The 17,754-nt window shown below is 46.9% G+C and overlaps 1 protein-coding gene across 1 annotated transcript in view; it reads right to left on the reverse strand.

The window, feature by feature from the left end:
* Positions 1-723: 723 nt before the first annotated feature.
* Positions 724-17,754, reverse strand: part of LOC142159549 (SCO-spondin-like) — a 180,619-nt gene continuing 163,588 nt past the window's right edge. Inside the window, exons 114-119 of the mRNA XM_075214441.1 lie at positions 12,100-12,311; positions 7,911-8,006; positions 4,350-4,410; positions 2,242-2,372; positions 1,572-1,722; positions 724-975 (exon numbers count right to left, since the gene is read on the reverse strand). Of these exons, the coding sequence (XP_075070542.1) occupies positions 953-975; positions 1,572-1,722; positions 2,242-2,372; positions 4,350-4,410; positions 7,911-8,006; positions 12,100-12,311 (674 nt within the window). The 3' untranslated portion in view covers positions 724-952. The remainder of the gene's footprint in view (positions 976-1,571; positions 1,723-2,241; positions 2,373-4,349; positions 4,411-7,910; positions 8,007-12,099; positions 12,312-17,754) is intronic.

Here is a 17,754-nt window from a genome sequence, read left to right on the forward strand (position 1 = left end):
ACGCTGGGGCCGAAATCACCTGAGTATATGTATTGTTGTTTTTTTAACTACCCAGCTCCCCCCACTAACGAACGGGGCGGAGCCACCCCACCACAAAAAAATTAAAACATAAAAAAATAGTTGTAAAAAAACCAAATAAAAAAACAGTCGGCAGTACCCGGGGCCCGGGCAATTTGTACCCCTCCCCCTCCCTCTTGGAAGCCCTACACACGGTACAAACACATCAGGTGCATTACACACACGTCACACACGATACAAACACATTACACACACTTCACACGCACCACACACGCACACAGGTTCTGGTGAGTACTGTTTGTGAGAGGTAGCTAATTCCAGATGCAGGTTCTGTATATAATATGTATATAATTTATACCTATATGGTACAAGCCACTAGCACATAACTATAATTCTGATACTGAGCGTAGAAGAACCCTTTACAAACACTACATTCATTTTATCCCTGAGTTATATTCTGAAAGTCGCCCCATAAAGACAACATGGTTTGCGGCTCATGCAGAGCTGGTCATACAAACAAGGGACAAGCTGGAATATTCTCATATGAATTCATCTAGTAACACGTTCTGTGAATGAGGCCGCAGCTCAGTATCAGCTCATTATACAGACAGTAAAAGTGGGAAGGAGACCTCATGTCTGGAACCTCAGCTTCTTCTAAGGGAACATGGAGACTTTGCACATTGCTGTAATAAATCCAACGATTGATGACATTTGTTACAAAAACTCTTTATTATGATTATTTACAGTACAACATTCTACGCAGCAGCAATATTTTAGCCCAGTAAAAATAAGACTTGTTGCATAAAGTCTCAGCGGGGGTCAGTGTCACCAGAGGGTCAGCAGGGGTCACCGGGGGTCAGCAGGGTTCACCGGGGGTCAGTGTCACCAGGGGTCAGTGTCATCAGGGGTCGCCGGGGGTCAGTGTCACCAGGGGTCAGCGCTTAGAGAAATCTCCACCTGCAACAACAGAAACATGACAGGATTATAATAGTGTGTGGGACACGGCGTACAGGTGAGTTAGCGCTAAGTGTGGAGTGGGACGATTGCTCGTACACTAAGTGTTATGGCGTCGCAATAATCAGAGTTATGTTCAGGGCCACTTTTCCACATTCTGATTAAATGTTATTATTGAGACTCAGGAAAATTCACATACAAAGCAATAAAATAATATATATGTTCCCTGAAGTCCCCTCAGGCCCATTACATGAGACACAAAGCTCAGGGGGGATGAGCAGCATATTCATAGAAAGAAGGGAAAGTTGGAACTGACTAAAGGACCATAGTCAGGACATTGAGGGGACTTCTACTGCCGTCTCTGTACTGACCGGACAGGGGAAGCACTACTACCCCCAGCATGCCATCTCTGTATTCCTACTGACCGGACAGGGGAAGCACTACTACCCCCAGCATGCCGTCTCTGTATTCCTACTGACCAGACAGGGGAAGCACTACTACACCCAGCATGCCATCTCTGTATGCCTACTGACCGGACAGGGGAAGCACTACTACTACCCCCAGCATGTCGTCTCTGTAGTCCTACGTCAGACACTCACCCTGACAGCTGCTGCACTCACAGCTGTGAATCACAGGGAGGACCACCGGCTCCTCCTCACCATCCTCACATTGCAGATTCAGGATCTTCACCGGGCTCTCGGGGTCCAGTCTGTAGCTGCAGCAATCACACACGGTCTGTAGGTACGGCTCCTGGGAAGGAGAAGGGAATCTCAACATACAGGTGGATGTTCTAGTTTGTAAAAGATCATCCTACCTTGGAATCTTATCCCCTTATCCAGCACATAATCACTGACCCCTCCTCCTTATCCTGCCTGTGATCACTGACCCCTCCTCCTTATCCTGCCTGCAATCACTGACCCCTCCTCCTTATCCTGCCTGTGATCACTGACCCTCCCCATTTCCTTCATATGATCACTGACCCCTCCCACTGTTATCCTGCCTGTGATCACTGATCCCTCCCTCTGTTATTTTGCCTGTGATCACTGACCCTCCCCTGAGCTTGTGCCTCTTACTATGGAACTGAGAACATAGATGTTTCTTTACAGCTGTTAAACAACATAATTTATGACCCATATTTTCACTTTTACTAGGACTTATTGATGAACAGCGCAGGAAACAAATGTATAATTACAAAATATATCTTCTCGCTATCAGAGAGTTAACGAGAGCACATCTTATACTGTGACTATGAGCCCCCTGGCCACTCACCTCTGCAAGGACATTGGTCCAGGACAGACACTGCCCCTGGCAGAAGGTCACCTCCACATCTTCCAGGTAACAACTGCCCTTGGTGATGTTCCTGAGTTCTCTGTGGAGACTGCAAACTGGGGAGCGGTCAGCTGTAGAGAGAGATTCATTATAACATTTAAAGTCCAACATCCTTTATGTCTGGTCACTCTAATCCATCACACACTAGACAATGGGAATAGAGAGAAACCCAGCTCTCCCTTTCCCAGATTCCAGCCCTCTACATCCGAGTCTCCTCCACCCCTGACATTCCAGCCCTCCCACATCTGCTACATCCAAGTCTCCTTCACCTCTGACATTCCAGCCCTCCCACATCCCAGTCTCCTCCACCCCTGACATTCCAGCCCTCCCACATCCGCTACATCCAAGTCTCCTCCACCCCTGACATTCCAGCCCTCCCACATCTGCTACATCCAAGTCTCCTTCACCTCTGACATTCCAGCCCTCCCACATCCCAGTCTCCTCCACCCCTGACATTCCAGCCCTCCCACATCCGCTACATCCAAGTCTCCTTCACCTCTGACATTCCAGCCCTCCCACATCCCAGTCTCCTCCACCCCTGACATTCCAGCCCTCCCACATCCGCTACATCCGAGTCTCCTCCACCCCTGACATTCCAGCCCTCCCGCATCCGCTACATCCAAGTCTCCTTCACCTCTGACATTCCAGCCCTCCCACATCCGCTACATCCAAGTCTCCTTCACCTCTGACATTCCAGCCCTCCCACATCCTCTACATCCGAGTCTCCTCCACCTCTGACATTCCAGCCCTCCCACATCCGCTACATCCGAGTCTCCTCCACCTCTGACATTCCAGCCCTCCCACATCCGCTACATCCGAGTCTCCTTCACCTCTGACATTCCAGCCCTCCCACATCCCAGTCTCCTCCACCCCTGACATTCCAGCCCTCCCGCATCCGCTACATCCAAGTCTCCTTCACCTCTGACATTCCAGCCCTCCCACATCCTCTACATCCAAGTCTCCTCCACCCCTGACATTCCAGCCCTCCCGCATCCTCTACATCTGAGTCTCCTCCACCTCTGACATTCCAGCCCTCCCGCATCCAAGTCTCATTCACCTCTGATATTCCAGCCCTCCCACATCCTGTACATCTGAATCTCCTCCACATCTAACATTAGAGCCCTCCCACATCCACTACATCCGAGTCTCCTCCACCCCTGACATTCCAGCCCTCCCACTTCTGCTACATCCGAGTCTCCTCCACCTCTGACATTAGAGCCCTCCCACATCCGCTACATCCGAGTCTCCTCCACCCCTGACATTCCAGCCCTCCCACATCCGCTACATCCGAGTCTCCTCCACCCCTGACATTCCAGCCCTCCCACTTCTGCTACATCCGAGTCTCCTCCACCTCTGACATTAGAGCCCTACCACATCCGCTACATCCCAGTCTCCTCCACCCCTGACATTCCAGCCCTCCCGCATCCGCTACATCCAGGTCTCCTTCACCTCTGACATTCCAGCCCTCCAACATCCGCTACATCCAGGTCTCCTCCACCCCTGACATTCCAGCCCTCCCACATCCTCTACATCCGAGTCTCCTCCACCTCTGACATTCCAGCCCTCCCGCATCCGCTACATCCAGGTCTCGTTCACCTCTGACATTCCAGCCCTCAAACATCCGCTACATCCAGGTCTCCTCCACCCCTGACATTCCAGCCCTCCCACATCCTCTACATCCGAGTCTCCTCCACCCCTGACATTCCAGCCCTCCCACATCCGCTACATCCAGGTCTCCTCAACCTCCGACATTCCAGCCCTCCCGCATCCGCTACATCCGAGTCTCCTCCACCTCGGACATTCCAACTCTTCTTCATTCTACCTGGAATGTCAGAATCACAGTCTATTACCTGAGAAAAGTTACTTCACTAGTACCAGTCTTAGAGAAGACATTGATTATTACCCTCCCCAGTGACTGTAGTGACCCTCACCTAGAATAGAGGAAGCCACCCCAGTGACTGACTGATGTTCTCTGTTTATGCCATGGTGTTACACAGACTTTACAACACATCACACACACATGCACACACGTGTCAGAGATGTCATACCTTGTATCTCTTTCCGGCAAACAGGGCAACATTCTCCTGGCTCCTGAACTTTCACCTCGCCCTGTGGAGGGCAAGAAGGTCATTATACACAACAGATCCAGTTCATATTCCAGTTATTTATTTAGTACCAGTCTATTATCTGAGAAAAGTTATTACTCTAGTATCAGTGTGATATATGGGACCAGTTATTACCCCAGTATCAGTATGATATATGGGACCAGTAATTAGCCCAGTATCAGTATGATATATGGAACCAGTTATTACCCCAGTATCAGCGTGATATATGGAACCAGTTATTACCCCAGTATCAGTATGATATATGGAACCAGTTATTACCCCAGTAACAGTGTGATACATGGAACCTGTTATTACCCCAGTTATCAGTGTGATATATGGAACCTGTTATTACCCCAGTATCAGCGTGATATATGGAACCTGTTATTACCCCAGTATCAGCGTGACATATGGAACCAGTTATTACCCCAGTAACAGCGTGATATATGGGACCTGTTATTACCCCAGTATCAGCGTGATATATGGAACCTGTTATTACCCCAGTATCAGTGTGGTATATGGGACCAGTTATTACCCCAGTATCAGTATGATATATGGGACCTGTTATTACCCCAGTATCAGTGTGATATATGGGACCTGTTATTACCCCAGTATCAGTGTGATATATGGGACCAGTTATTACCCCAGTAACAGTGTGATATATGGAACCAGTTATTACCCCAGTATCAGTATGATATATGGGACCTGTTATTACCCCAGTATCAGTGTGATATATGGGACCTGTTATTACCCCAGTATCAGTGTGATATATGGGAGCAGTTATTACCCCAGTAACAGTGTGATATATGGGACCTGTTATTACCCCAGTTTCAGTGTGATATATGGGACCAGTTATTACCCCAGTAACAGTGTGATATATGGAACCAGTTATTACCCCAGTATCAGTGTGATATATGGAACCAGTTATTACCCCAGTAACAGTGTGATATATGGGACCTGTTATTACCCCAGTTTCAGTGTGATATATGGGACCAGTTATTACCCCAGTATCAGCGTGATATATGGAACCAGTTATTACCCCAGTATCAGTATGATATATGGGGCAAGTAATTAGCCCAGTATCAGTATGATATATGGAACCAGTTATTACCCCAGTATCAGCGTGATATATGGAACCAGTTATTACCCCAGTATCAGTATGATATATGGAACCAGTTATTACCCCAGTATCAGTGTGATATATGGGACCAGTTATTACCCCAGTAACAGTGTGATACATGGAACCTGTTATTACCCCAGTTATCAGTGTGATATATGGAACCTGTTATTACCCCAGTATCAGCGTGACATATGGAACCAGTTATTACCCCAGTAACAGCGTGATATATGGGACCTGTTATTACCCCAGTATCAGCGTGATATATGGAACCTGTTATTACCCCAGTATCAGTGTGGTATATGGGACCAGTTATTACCCCAGTATCAGTATGATATATGGGACCTGTTATTACCCCAGTATCAGTATGATATATGGGACCTGTTATTACCCCAGTATCAGTATGATATATGGGACCTGTTATTACCCCAGTAACAGTGTGATATATGGGACCTGTTATTACCCCAGTATCAGTGGGATATATGGGACCAGTTATTACCCCAGTAACAGTGTGATATATGGAACCAGTTATTACCCCAGTATCTGTATGATAAATGGGACCTGTTATTACCCCAGTATCAGTGTGATATATGGGACCTGTTATTACCCCAGTATCAGTGTGATATATGGGAGCAGTTATTACCCCAGTAACAGTGTGATATATGGGACCTGTTATTACCCCAGTTTCAGTGTGATATATGGGACCAGTTATTACCCCAGTATCAGTATGATATATGGAACCAGTTATTACCCCAGTATCAGTGTGATATATGGGACCTGTTATTACCCCAGTATCAGTGTGATATATGGGACCAGTTATTACCCCAGTATCAGTGTGATATATGGGACCTGTTATTACTCCAGTATCAGTGTGATATATGGGACCAGTTATTACCCCAGTATCAGTGTGATATATGGGACCTGTTATTACCCCAGTATCAGTGTGATATATGGGACCTGTTATTACCCCAGTATCAGTGTGATATATGGGACCTGTTATTACACCAGTATCAGCGTGATATATGGAACCAGTTATTACCCCAGTATCAGTGTGATATATGGGACCAGTTATTACCCCATTAACAGTGTGATATATGGGACCTGTTATTACCCCAGTATCAGTGTGATATATGGGACCTGTTATTACCCCAGTAACAGTGTGATATATGGGACCTGTTATTACCCCAGTATCAGTGTGATATATGGGACCAGTTATTACCCCAGTATCAGTATGATATATGGGACCTGTTATTACCCCAGTATCAGTATGATATATGGGACCTGTTATTACCCCAGTATCAGTGTGATATATGGGACCTGTTATTACCCCAGTATCAGTGTGATATATGGGACCTGTTATTACCCCAGTATCAGTGTGATATATGGGACCTGTTATTACCCCAGTATCAGTATGATATATGGGACCTGTTATTACCCCAGTATCAGTGTGATATATGGGACCTGTTATTACACCAGTATCAGCGTGATATATGGAACCAGTTATTACCCCAGTATCAGTGTGATATATGGGACCAGTTATTACCCCAGTAACAGTGTGATATATGGGACCTGTTATTACCCCAGTATCAGTGTGATATATGGGACCTGTTATTACCCCAGTATCAGTGTTATATATGGGACCTGTTATTACCCCAGTATCAGTGTGATATATGGGACCAGTTATTACCCCAGTATCAGTGTGATATATGGGACCTGTTATTACCCCAGTATCAGTGTGATATATGGGACCAGTTATTACCCCAGTATCAGTATGATATATGGGACCTGTTATTACCCCAGTATCAGTATGATATATGGGACCTGTTATTACCCCAGTATTAGTGTGATATATGGGACCTGTTATTACCCCAGTATCAGTGTGATATATGGGACCAGTTATTACCCCAGTAACAGTGTGATATATGGGACCTGTTATTACCCTAGTATCAGTGTGATATATGGGACCTGTTATTACCCCAGTAACAGTGTGATATATGGGACCTGTTATTACCCCAGTATCAGTGTTATATATGGGACCAGTTATTACCCCAGTATCAGTGTGATATATGGGACCTGTTATTACCCCAGTATCAGTGTGATATATGGGACCTGTTATTACCCCAGTAACAGTGTGATATATGGGACCTGTTATTACCCCAGTATCAGCGTGATATATGGGACCAGTTATTACCCCAGTATCAGCGTGATATATGGGACCAGTTATTACCCCAGTATCAGCGTGATATATGGGACCTGTTATTACCCCAGTATCAGCGTGATATATGGGACCTGTTATTACCCCAGTATCAGCGTGATATATGGGACCTGTTATTACCCCAGTATCAGTGTGATATATGGGACCTGTTATTACACCAGTAATTGGTCCTTACCTCTACACAATACAGCGGAGGGCATCTGGCAGCGCAGACTCCGATACCATTCACACAGCGACACATGTTACATCCGTCCTGCCAATCTGTGCCCGGCTGTAGACAATACAAACCCCATTGTTACATAACTGCTCCAGTAACGGATGATAAATAATAACATCAGATCACTAATTAATGCCGTTCACCTTATTACAGTGATTGTGGGGTCCAGCACCCCAACATTAGGGATTTTGCCTGGTGTGCCTGACTCTTTTTTTTTTTCCCCCCCACCCGAGCGGAGGAAGGGTGGGAGGCGGGCGCGAGCAGAGGTGCCGCAGGGAGGGGGGGGGGGGGGGGGGGCCGACAATCAAATCATTGTTGGTCAGTGGCAGCAACTGGCAACCAATCGTGAGGCTGCCTGCTGCTGATTGGCCTCAGACAGGAAGTGCTCACTTCACCTCCTGTCTGAGCAGTGAGGAGGGATGCAGCAGAGGTGCACCTAAAGGTGAGTGAGAGGTGCTGATGTCAGAGTGTGTGTGTGTGTTGACAACGGGGCTTATAGCAATGTAGTGTGTCAGGTAGGTAGTGGCTAATTAATGGGTGTTATTTTGTTTGTGGGGTGATGGTGGGGCAATTTAATTTAATAGTGGGGTTGGTGCAGGCTTATCAATGTAGGGTAGGATGATTAATTTAATGTTGGGGTGGTTTGGGCTCTATTAATTAAATGTGTGGCAGAGTTTTGGAAACAGGATTGCGATTTCTTAAAAGTGAATGCAAATTATTTAATGTATGGTAGGAAATAAGTTTATTTAATAAAAGTGATTACAATTAATGTTGGGGTTGTTTGGGGGGAAATAGTCTTTTTATTAAAGGTGAATAAAATTATTTTACAGTTGGGCTGGTTACAAGAAAGGGGCACTAATAATAAAACATGAATTGTTTTGATTTAATGTCGGACTGCATAGAGACAGGGAGTACTATTGTATTCACTCATTGCTGGTATTTCTCTATAATGTACCTATTATATTTCCAAACAGGAACCCAACATTCCAGGATCTAGACAAGCACAACTGAGCTTAGGACCCAAGCGGCAGCAACAAGTATTGAAAGGAGGAAGAACAGGTAGCTGAGAGCAGGACATTCTGCCAACTGTCAACTGTCCTGATTCTGGTGGGGCAGTCCTGAGTTTGAGGACAGACCCACTCAGTCAGGACTTTGTCCCGACTACAGGGACAGTTGGGAGGCATGTCCCACTTTACACTGCTCTGCTCATGAAGGGGGAGCTGCCTGCACCTAACAGTAGTGCACACAGCATTGCTCGTGTATTTGGAAGAGTAGGAGTGCTACCTAGCACTGTCTAATATTGTAGCCATGCCCCCATGCACGCTGGTCACGCCCACTGGTGGTGTGCCGTTGAAACCCACCTTCCTCAAATCCTGCGTTTGCCCCTGACACACACACTGAGCAGAATTGTGTTGGATGTTTGGGGAGGGGCAGTGAGTTTCAAGAAACAAGAGTCAGAAAAGGAGTCCCAGGTCTTGATTGAATTATCCATGGAGGGTCAGTCAGTGGATGTATTGGGTGATGGGACTTCAGCAGATCCATTGCATTCCCCTGGAATTAAAAGTTTTAATGCCTATGGGCCCTTCACTGCATTTTGTATGGGGGTGGAAAGGGCCAGCGAAGGATGCTGTTCGGTGACCCTGTCTCCCCACACAGATTTGCTGGGGGTTGTGAGTTCCAGATACAGACCAGTGGAGAAAAAAATAGGGCTATTGGAGTTTGCCCCAGTGCTGCTCAGTGACTGCAGTGGCTGAGATTTGTGTAGCGCCACCGGACATATTGACATGTACTGTTTCCTCTGATGCTTGTTTAATCAAGCAGCCCCTTCCATCATGGGATTTGCTTGGCCCTACACCCTGGAACATCGGTGGGGAACTCAGAAATTATAGTCTGCGGCCTACAATCCCCCCGGACCCAGGTGACACCCCGACGGGTCAATTCAGTGGATTAGACCAGAGAATTTGGACTCGGGGGAGGAAGTTTGCTTGGGGCATGGGTTAAAAAAGTGGGGGAGGAATGGGGTGAAACGAGGTATTAATATCACCTCAACCAGTCTGTACCTCGTTTCTCACAAGCTGTGGACTATACAAACATACTTCTAGCCCTCTGGTTCCCCATATTTGTCAATCATATTTATACTTGTGTATATTCTATTTGCAAGTAGTTAAAATGTCTGCCGGCATGGTGTTCTTATCTTGCAGACTAGTCCATTGTCTCAGCCTAGGCAAAAGGATTATTGTCCACCAGTCCTGTATGAATGTACATCACACCAGGGGGGGGGTTTAGGTGTGTGTGTGTGTGTGTGTGTGTGTGTGAGCATAGGGAAAAGGTCAACAGATAGATCACTGCATTATATATTTAAATGTAATGTCTCTGGACTGTAGCCTTACTTGTTTAAACAACTTCTGCTGTGTAGCCACAGAACAATACCTGTCGCTAATTGTATCAGGAGCAAATAATCTGCTATCTGTGAAAAGGTAAACGCAAAAAAGGACCAATCAGACAGGTCCTGGAACTCCAACTAAGGTCATTTCTGTCTTTAAATACCAACCCCAGAGAACAGTAAATTGCCATTCACTACCCAGTGATAGCTGAAGTCAGGCTGGCGTTGAGATATATTAATCCCTGCCCTGACAGGAAAGGGACAATCAGTCCCTGGAGTACTGCCGTTGTCCTGATTGACCTCTCCAGGTCTTGGGGAGCTGTGTGTCCACTATAAGCGGAGTGACAGTGACTCAGGAAGATGGATGGATAGACAGCAGTCCCTGAGAGTGAAAAGGATACTGGTGAGATGTTTTATACTCTGCATGTTGTCTGTACCAGTCTGTAGTGTTAAAAGTTATTATTTAAATATGTTTATTGCTGTTTGGTGCTACCATTTTGTTAAATGAACCTATTTATTTTATTTTGGATATTTGCCTGGGTGATTTTGAACCTTGGGTAGGTACCGGCCAGCTGTGCGGAGCAGAAGATTACGTTAAACCCGGTATCCTCACAGCCACTAGGAGGTGGGAATATATTTAGATGCAGAATGACAGAACCACACACAGGAACGTGGTGGTAGAATTCCAACAGCATTGTGTATAGGGAGGTGTGAGGCACTTTAATTTAGAGGCACATAATCTCTTTACAAGCACTCCTAATGGTAGTGCCTCAAGTGGTTATACTGTTGGAGTTTGTCCTGTTTATGTGGCATTACAAGTATTATACAATTATGCACTGTAGTAGCACAAGAGCTTGCACTCACCGGCGGGCTCAATGTTACTCAGCACTCTCTTGGTGTTGGGGTGAGGGTTTTTTCAGACACCCACCAAGCAGTGTGAGCGAGGTCACCTGTCGCACCACGATTTTCTTTTATTAATAAAAAAACTCCTTTGTCGTTTGCTTTATACATGAAGTGACGTCTACCTTCCATTTATAAAAATTGGGATTGCGGTTTTAAATCTGCTCTGATGTATGTTTTGGATTTCAGTACATTCGTAGAGTTTACAAATAGCAGCAACAAAGCGCCAAAAACCAGGAAGTTCTGCAAAATCGACTGTTAGTGAATCTCCCACTAGTCGGTAAATATATCAAACTGTCTAAAAAGAAAAAGTGGAGGTGGTACCCAGAGCAACCAATCAGATGCTAGCTATCATCTTCTACAATGCACCAGATATATGATAGCTAGTATCTGATTGGTTGCTATTGGTAACACTTCAACTTTCTTTATTAGAAGGATTGATACATTTAACCCAGAGGTCTCTTGTCCTCCTGTTGTTTTGTATCTTTAATTCTACACTGACATCTTTCTGGCACTGACAAGTTATCACCATTTTCTTTATAAGTGACTGGGATATATCGACCTCCTTTACGGCGTCTTACACTGTTCTCTCTGAATGTGACTCTTGCTGTCTCCTACTCTAAACACAACATCATTAATAGTGAATAGCTTCCAATATCGTCCCTCTATATAAGTCAGTTACTCATTACTGTGGTGCCTGAGGAGATGGGGAAAGGATTTTCTATGGTAAGAAGCAGTTTAAATTATTTATTTCACAAAGATGAAAGTTACTGATATCTGAGGATAGGACAGAATCGCTAAAATCAGAAGTTCTGATGGACGGAGACGTGAAGATGACGGGTACGGGGGTGCGGGGTTACGTACCTGGTAGATCTGTCCTTCATGTTCACACTCACAATAAGCAGGGCTAACACACCTCCCTGTGCTGCTCCGATACATCCCAGCCTCACATATGCATCCACCTGCTCCCCCGGTACTACAATTCCTCCATGGTTCTTCAAATACTTCCTGACAGGTCCGTTCACAGAACTCTCCATCCTGGGAGTGACGTCTCCATTTCTCAGCACTGGGGCAACCTAAACCGAGAAACCCAGGATATCGTGAGAATAGAAAATGCAAAAGCTGAGATCTCAGTATACTCTGTGCAGTGTGTGAGGCGGATACAGTGTATTAGGTGTAACCTGGTGCAGTGTGAGGCGGATACAGTGTATTAGGTGTAACCCGGTGCAGTGTGTGAGGCGGATACAGTGTATTAGGTGTAACCTGGTGCAGTGTGAGGCGGATACAGTGTATTAGGTGTAACCCGGTGCAGTGTGTGAGGCGGATACAGTGTATTAGGTGTAACCTGGTGCAGTGTGTGAGGCGGATACAGTGTATTAGGTGTAACCCGGTGCAGTGTGTGAGGTGGATACAGTGTATTAGGTGTAACCTGGTGCAGTGTGTGAGGCGGATACAGTGTATTAGGTGTAACCCGGTGCAGTGTGTGAGGCGGATACAGTGTATTAGGTGTAACCCGCTGCAGTGTGTAGGTGGATACAGTGTATTAGGTGTAACTTGGTGCAGTGTGTGAGGCAGATACAGTGTATTAGGTGTAACCCCGTGTAACCCGGTGCAGTGTGTAGGTGGATACAGTGTATTAGGTGTAACCCGATGTAACCTGGTGCAGTGTGTGAGGCGGATACAGTGTATTAGGTGTAACCCGGTGCAGTGTGTGAGGCGGATACAGTGTATTAGGTGTAACTTGGTGCAGTGTGTAGGTGGATACAGTGTATTAGGTGTAACTTTGTGCAGTGTGTGAAGCGGATACAGTGTATTAGGTGTAACCTGGTGCAGTGTGTGAGGCGGATACAGTGTATTAGGTGTAACCCAGTGCAGTGTGTGAGGCGGATACAGTGTATTAGGTGTAACTTGGTGCAGTGTATAGGTGGATACAGTGTATTAGGTGTAACTTTGTGCAGTGTGTGAGGCGGATACAGTGTATTAGGTGTAACCCGGTGCAGTGTGAGGTGGATACAGTGTATTAGGTGTAACCCGGTGCAGTGTGTGAGGTGGATACAGTGTATTAGGTGTAACCCGGTGCAGTGTGTGAGGCGGATACACTGTATTAGGTGTAACCCGGTGCAGTGTGTAGGTGGATACAGTGTATTAGGTGTAACCTGGTGCAGTGTGTGAGGCGGATACAGTGTATTAGGTGTAACCCGGTGCAGTGTGTAGGTGGATACAGTGTATTAGGTGTAACCCGGTGCAGTGTGTCAGAAGGATACAGTGTATTAGGTGTAACCCGGTGCAGTGTGTGAGGCGGATACAGTGTATTAGGTGTAACCCGGTGCAGTGTGTAGGAGGATACAGTGTATTAGGTGTAACCCGGTGCAGTGTGTAGGTGGATACAGTGTATTAGGTGTAACCCGGTGCAGTGTGTAGGAGGATACAGTGTATTAGGTGTAACCCGGTGCAGTGTGTGAGGCAGATACAGTGTATTAGGTGTAACCCGGTGCAGTGTGTGAGGCGGATACACTGTATTAGGTGTAACCCGGTGCAGTGTGTAGGTGGATACAGTGTATTAGGTGTAACCTGGTGCAGTGTGTGAGGCGGATACAGTGTATTAGGTGTAACCCGGTGCAGTGTGTAGGTGGATACAGTGTATTAGGTGTAACCCGGTGCAGTGTGTCAGGAGGATACAGTGTATTAGGTGTAACCCGGTGCAGTGTGTGAGGCGGATACAGTGTATTAGGTGTAACCCGGTGCAGTGTGTAGGAGGATACAGTGTATTAGGTGTAACCCGGTGCAGTGTGTAGGTGGATACAGTGTATTAGGTGTAACCCGGTGCAGTGTGTAGGAGGATACAGTGTATTAGGTGTAACCCGGTGCAGTGTGTGAGGCAGATACAGTGTATTAGGTGTAACCTGGTGCAGTGTGTGAGGCGGATACAGTGTATTAGGTGTAACCCGGTGCAGTGTGTAGGTGGATACAGTGTATTAGGTGTAACCTGGTGCAGTGTGTGAGGCAGATACAGTGTATTAGGTGTAACCCGGTGCAGTGTGAGGTGGATACAGTGTATTAGGTGTAACCCAGTGCAGCGTGTAGGTGGATACAGTGTATTAGGTGTAACCCGGTGCAGTGTGTGAAGTGGATACAGTGTATTAGGTGTAACCCGGTGCAGTGTGTAGGTGGATACAGTGTATTAGGTGTAACCCGGTGCAGTGTGAGGTGGATACAGTGTACTAGGTGTAACCTGGTGCAGTGTGTAGGAGGATACAGTGTATTAGGTGTAACCTGGTGCAGTGTGTGAGGCGGATACAGTGTATTAGGTGTAACCCGGTGCAGTGTGTAGGTGGATACAGTGTATTAGGTGTAACCCGGTGCAGTGTGAGGTGGATACAGTGTACTAGGTGTAACCTGGTGCAGTGTGTAGGAGGATACAGTGTATTAGGTGTAACCTGGTGCAGTGTGTGAGGCGGATACAGTGTATTAGGTGTAACCCGGTGCAGTGTGTGAGGCGGATACAGTGTATTAGGTGTAACCCGGTGCAGTGTGTAGGTGGATACAGTGTATTAGGTGTAACCCGGTGCAGTGTGTAGGAGGATACAGTGTATTAGGTGTAACCCGGTGCAGTGTGTGAGGCAGATACAGTGTATTAGGTGTAACCTGGTGCAGTGTGTGAGGCGGATACAGTGTATTAGGTGTAACCCGGTGCAGTGTGTAGGTGGATACAGTGTATTAGGTGTAACCTGGTGCAGTGTGTGAGGCAGATACAGTGTATTAGGTGTAACCCGGTGCAGTGTGAGGTGGATACAGTGTATTAGGTGTAACCCAGTGCAGTGTGTAGGTGGATACAGTGTATTAGGTGTAACCCGGTGCAGTGTGTGAAGTGGATACAGTGTATTAGGTGTAACCCGGTGCAGTGTGTAGGTGGATACAGTGTATTAGGTGTAACCCGGTGCAGTGTGAGGTGGATACAGTGTACTAGGTGTAACCTGGTGCAGTGTGTAGGAGGATACAGTGTATTAGGTGTAACCTGGTGCAGTGTGTGAGGCGGATACAGTGTATTAGGTGTAACCCGGTGCAGTGTGTAGGTGGATACAGTGTATTAGGTGTAACCCGGTGCAGTGTGAGGTGGATACAGTGTACTAGGTGTAACCTGGTGCAGTGTGTAGGAGGATACAGTGTATAAGGTGTAACCTGGTGCAGTGTGTGAGGCGGATACAGTGTATTAGGTGTAACCCGGTGCAGTGTGTGAGGCGGATACAGTGTATTAGGTGTAACCCGGTGAAGTGTGAGGTGGATACAGTGTATTAGGTGTAACCCGGTGCAGTGTGTAGGCGGATACAGTGTATTAGGTGTAACCCGGTGCAGTGTGTGAGGCGGATACAGTGTATTAGGTGTAACCCGGTGCAGTGTGTAGGCGGATACAGTGTATTAGGTATAACCCGGTGCAGTGTGTAGGTGGATACCGTGTACTAGGTGTAACCCGGTGCAGTGTGTAGGTGGATACAGTGTATTAGGTGTAACCTGGTGCAGTGTGTGAGGCGGATACAGTGTATTAGGCGTAACCCGGTGCAGTGTGAGGTGGATACAGTGTATTAGGTGTAACCCGGTGCAGTGTGTGAGGCGGATACAGTGTATTAGGTGTAACCCGGTGCAGTGTGTGAGGCGGATACAGTGTATTAGGTGTAACCCGGTGCAGTGTGTAGGCGGATACAGTGTATTAGGTGTAACCCGGTGCAGTGTGTAGGTGGATACAGTGTATTAGGTGTAACCCGGTGCAGTGTGTAGGTGGATACAGTGTACTAGGTGTAACCTGGTGCAGTGTGTGAAGCGGATACAGTGTATTAGGTGTAACCCGGTGTAGTGTGAGGTGGATACAGTGTATTAGGTGTAACCTGGTGCAGTGTGTGAGGCGGATACAGTGTATTAGGTGTAACCCGGTGCAGTGTGTGAGGCAGATACAGTGTATTAGGTGTAACCCGGTGCAGTGTGTGAGGCGGATACACTGTATTAGGTGTAACCCGGTGCAGTGTGAGGTGGATACAGTGTACTAGGTGTAACCTGGTGCAGTGTGTAGGAGGATACAGTGTATAAGGTGTAACCTGGTGCAGTGTGTGAGGCGGATACAGTGTATTAGGTGTAACCCGGTGCAGTGTGTGAGGCGGATACAGTGTATTAGGTGTAACCCGGTGAAGTGTGAGGTGGATACAGTGTATTAGGTGTAACCCGGTGCAGTGTGTAGGCGGATACAGTGTATTAGGTGTAACCCGGTGCAGTGTGTGAGGCGGATACAGTGTATTAGGTGTAACCCGGTGCAGTGTGTAGGCGGATACAGTGTATTAGGTATAACCCGGTGCAGTGTGTAGGTGGATACCGTGTACTAGGTGTAACCCGGTGCAGTGTGTAGGTGGATACAGTGTATTAGGTGTAACCTGGTGCAGTGTGTGAGGCGGATACAGTGTATTAGGCGTAACCCGGTGCAGTGTGAGGTGGATACAGTGTATTAGGTGTAACCCGGTGCAGTGTGTGAGGCGGATACAGTGTATTAGGTGTAACCCGGTGCAGTGTGTGAGGCGGATACAGTGTATTAGGTGTAACCCGGTGCAGTGTGTAGGCGGATACAGTGTATTAGGTGTAACCCGGTGCAGTGTGTAGGTGGATACAGTGTATTAGGTGTAACCCGGTGCAGTGTGTAGGTGGATACAGTGTACTAGGTGTAACCTGGTGCAGTGTGTGAAGCGGATACAGTGTATTAGGTGTAACCCGGTGTAGTGTGAGGTGGATACAGTGTATTAGGTGTAACCTGGTGCAGTGTGTGAGGCGGATACAGTGTATTAGGTGTAACCCGGTGCAGTGTGAGGTTGATACAGTGTATTAGGTGTAACCCAGTGCAGTGTGTAGGTGGATACAGTGTATTAGGTGTAACCCAGTGCAGTGTGTAAGTGGATACAGTGTATTAGGTGTAACCCGGTGCAGTGTGTAGGTGGATACAGTGTATTAGGTGTAACCCGGTGCAGTGTGTAGGTGGATACAGTGTATTAGGTGTAACCCGGTGCAGTGTGTAGGTGGATACAGTGTACTAGGTGTAACCTGGTGCAGTGTGTGAAGCGGATACAGTGTATTAGGTGTAACCCGGTGCAGTGTGAGGTGGATACAGTGTATTAGGTGTAACCTGGTGCAGTGTGTGAGGCGGATACAGTGTATTAGGTGTAACCTGGTGCAGTGTGTGAGGCGGATACAGTGTATTAGGTGTAACCTGGTGCAGTGTGTGAGGCGGATACAGTGTATTAGGTGTAACCCAGTGCAGTGTGTAGGTGGATACAGTGTATTAGGTGTAACCCGGTGCAGTGTGTAGGTGGATACAGTGTATTAGGTGTAACCCGGTGCAGTGTGTAGGTGGATACAGTGTATTAGGTGTAACCCGGTGCAGTGTGTAGGTGGATACAGTGTATTAGGTGTAACCTGGTGCAGTGTGTGAAGCGGATACAGTGTATTAGGTGTAACCCGGTGCAGTGTGAGGTGGATACAGTGTAT

Source organism: Mixophyes fleayi, chromosome 5 (assembly GCF_038048845.1).
Source record: "Mixophyes fleayi isolate aMixFle1 chromosome 5, aMixFle1.hap1, whole genome shotgun sequence".
In the NCBI taxonomy this organism is placed as follows: Eukaryota; Metazoa; Chordata; class Amphibia; order Anura; family Limnodynastidae; genus Mixophyes; species Mixophyes fleayi.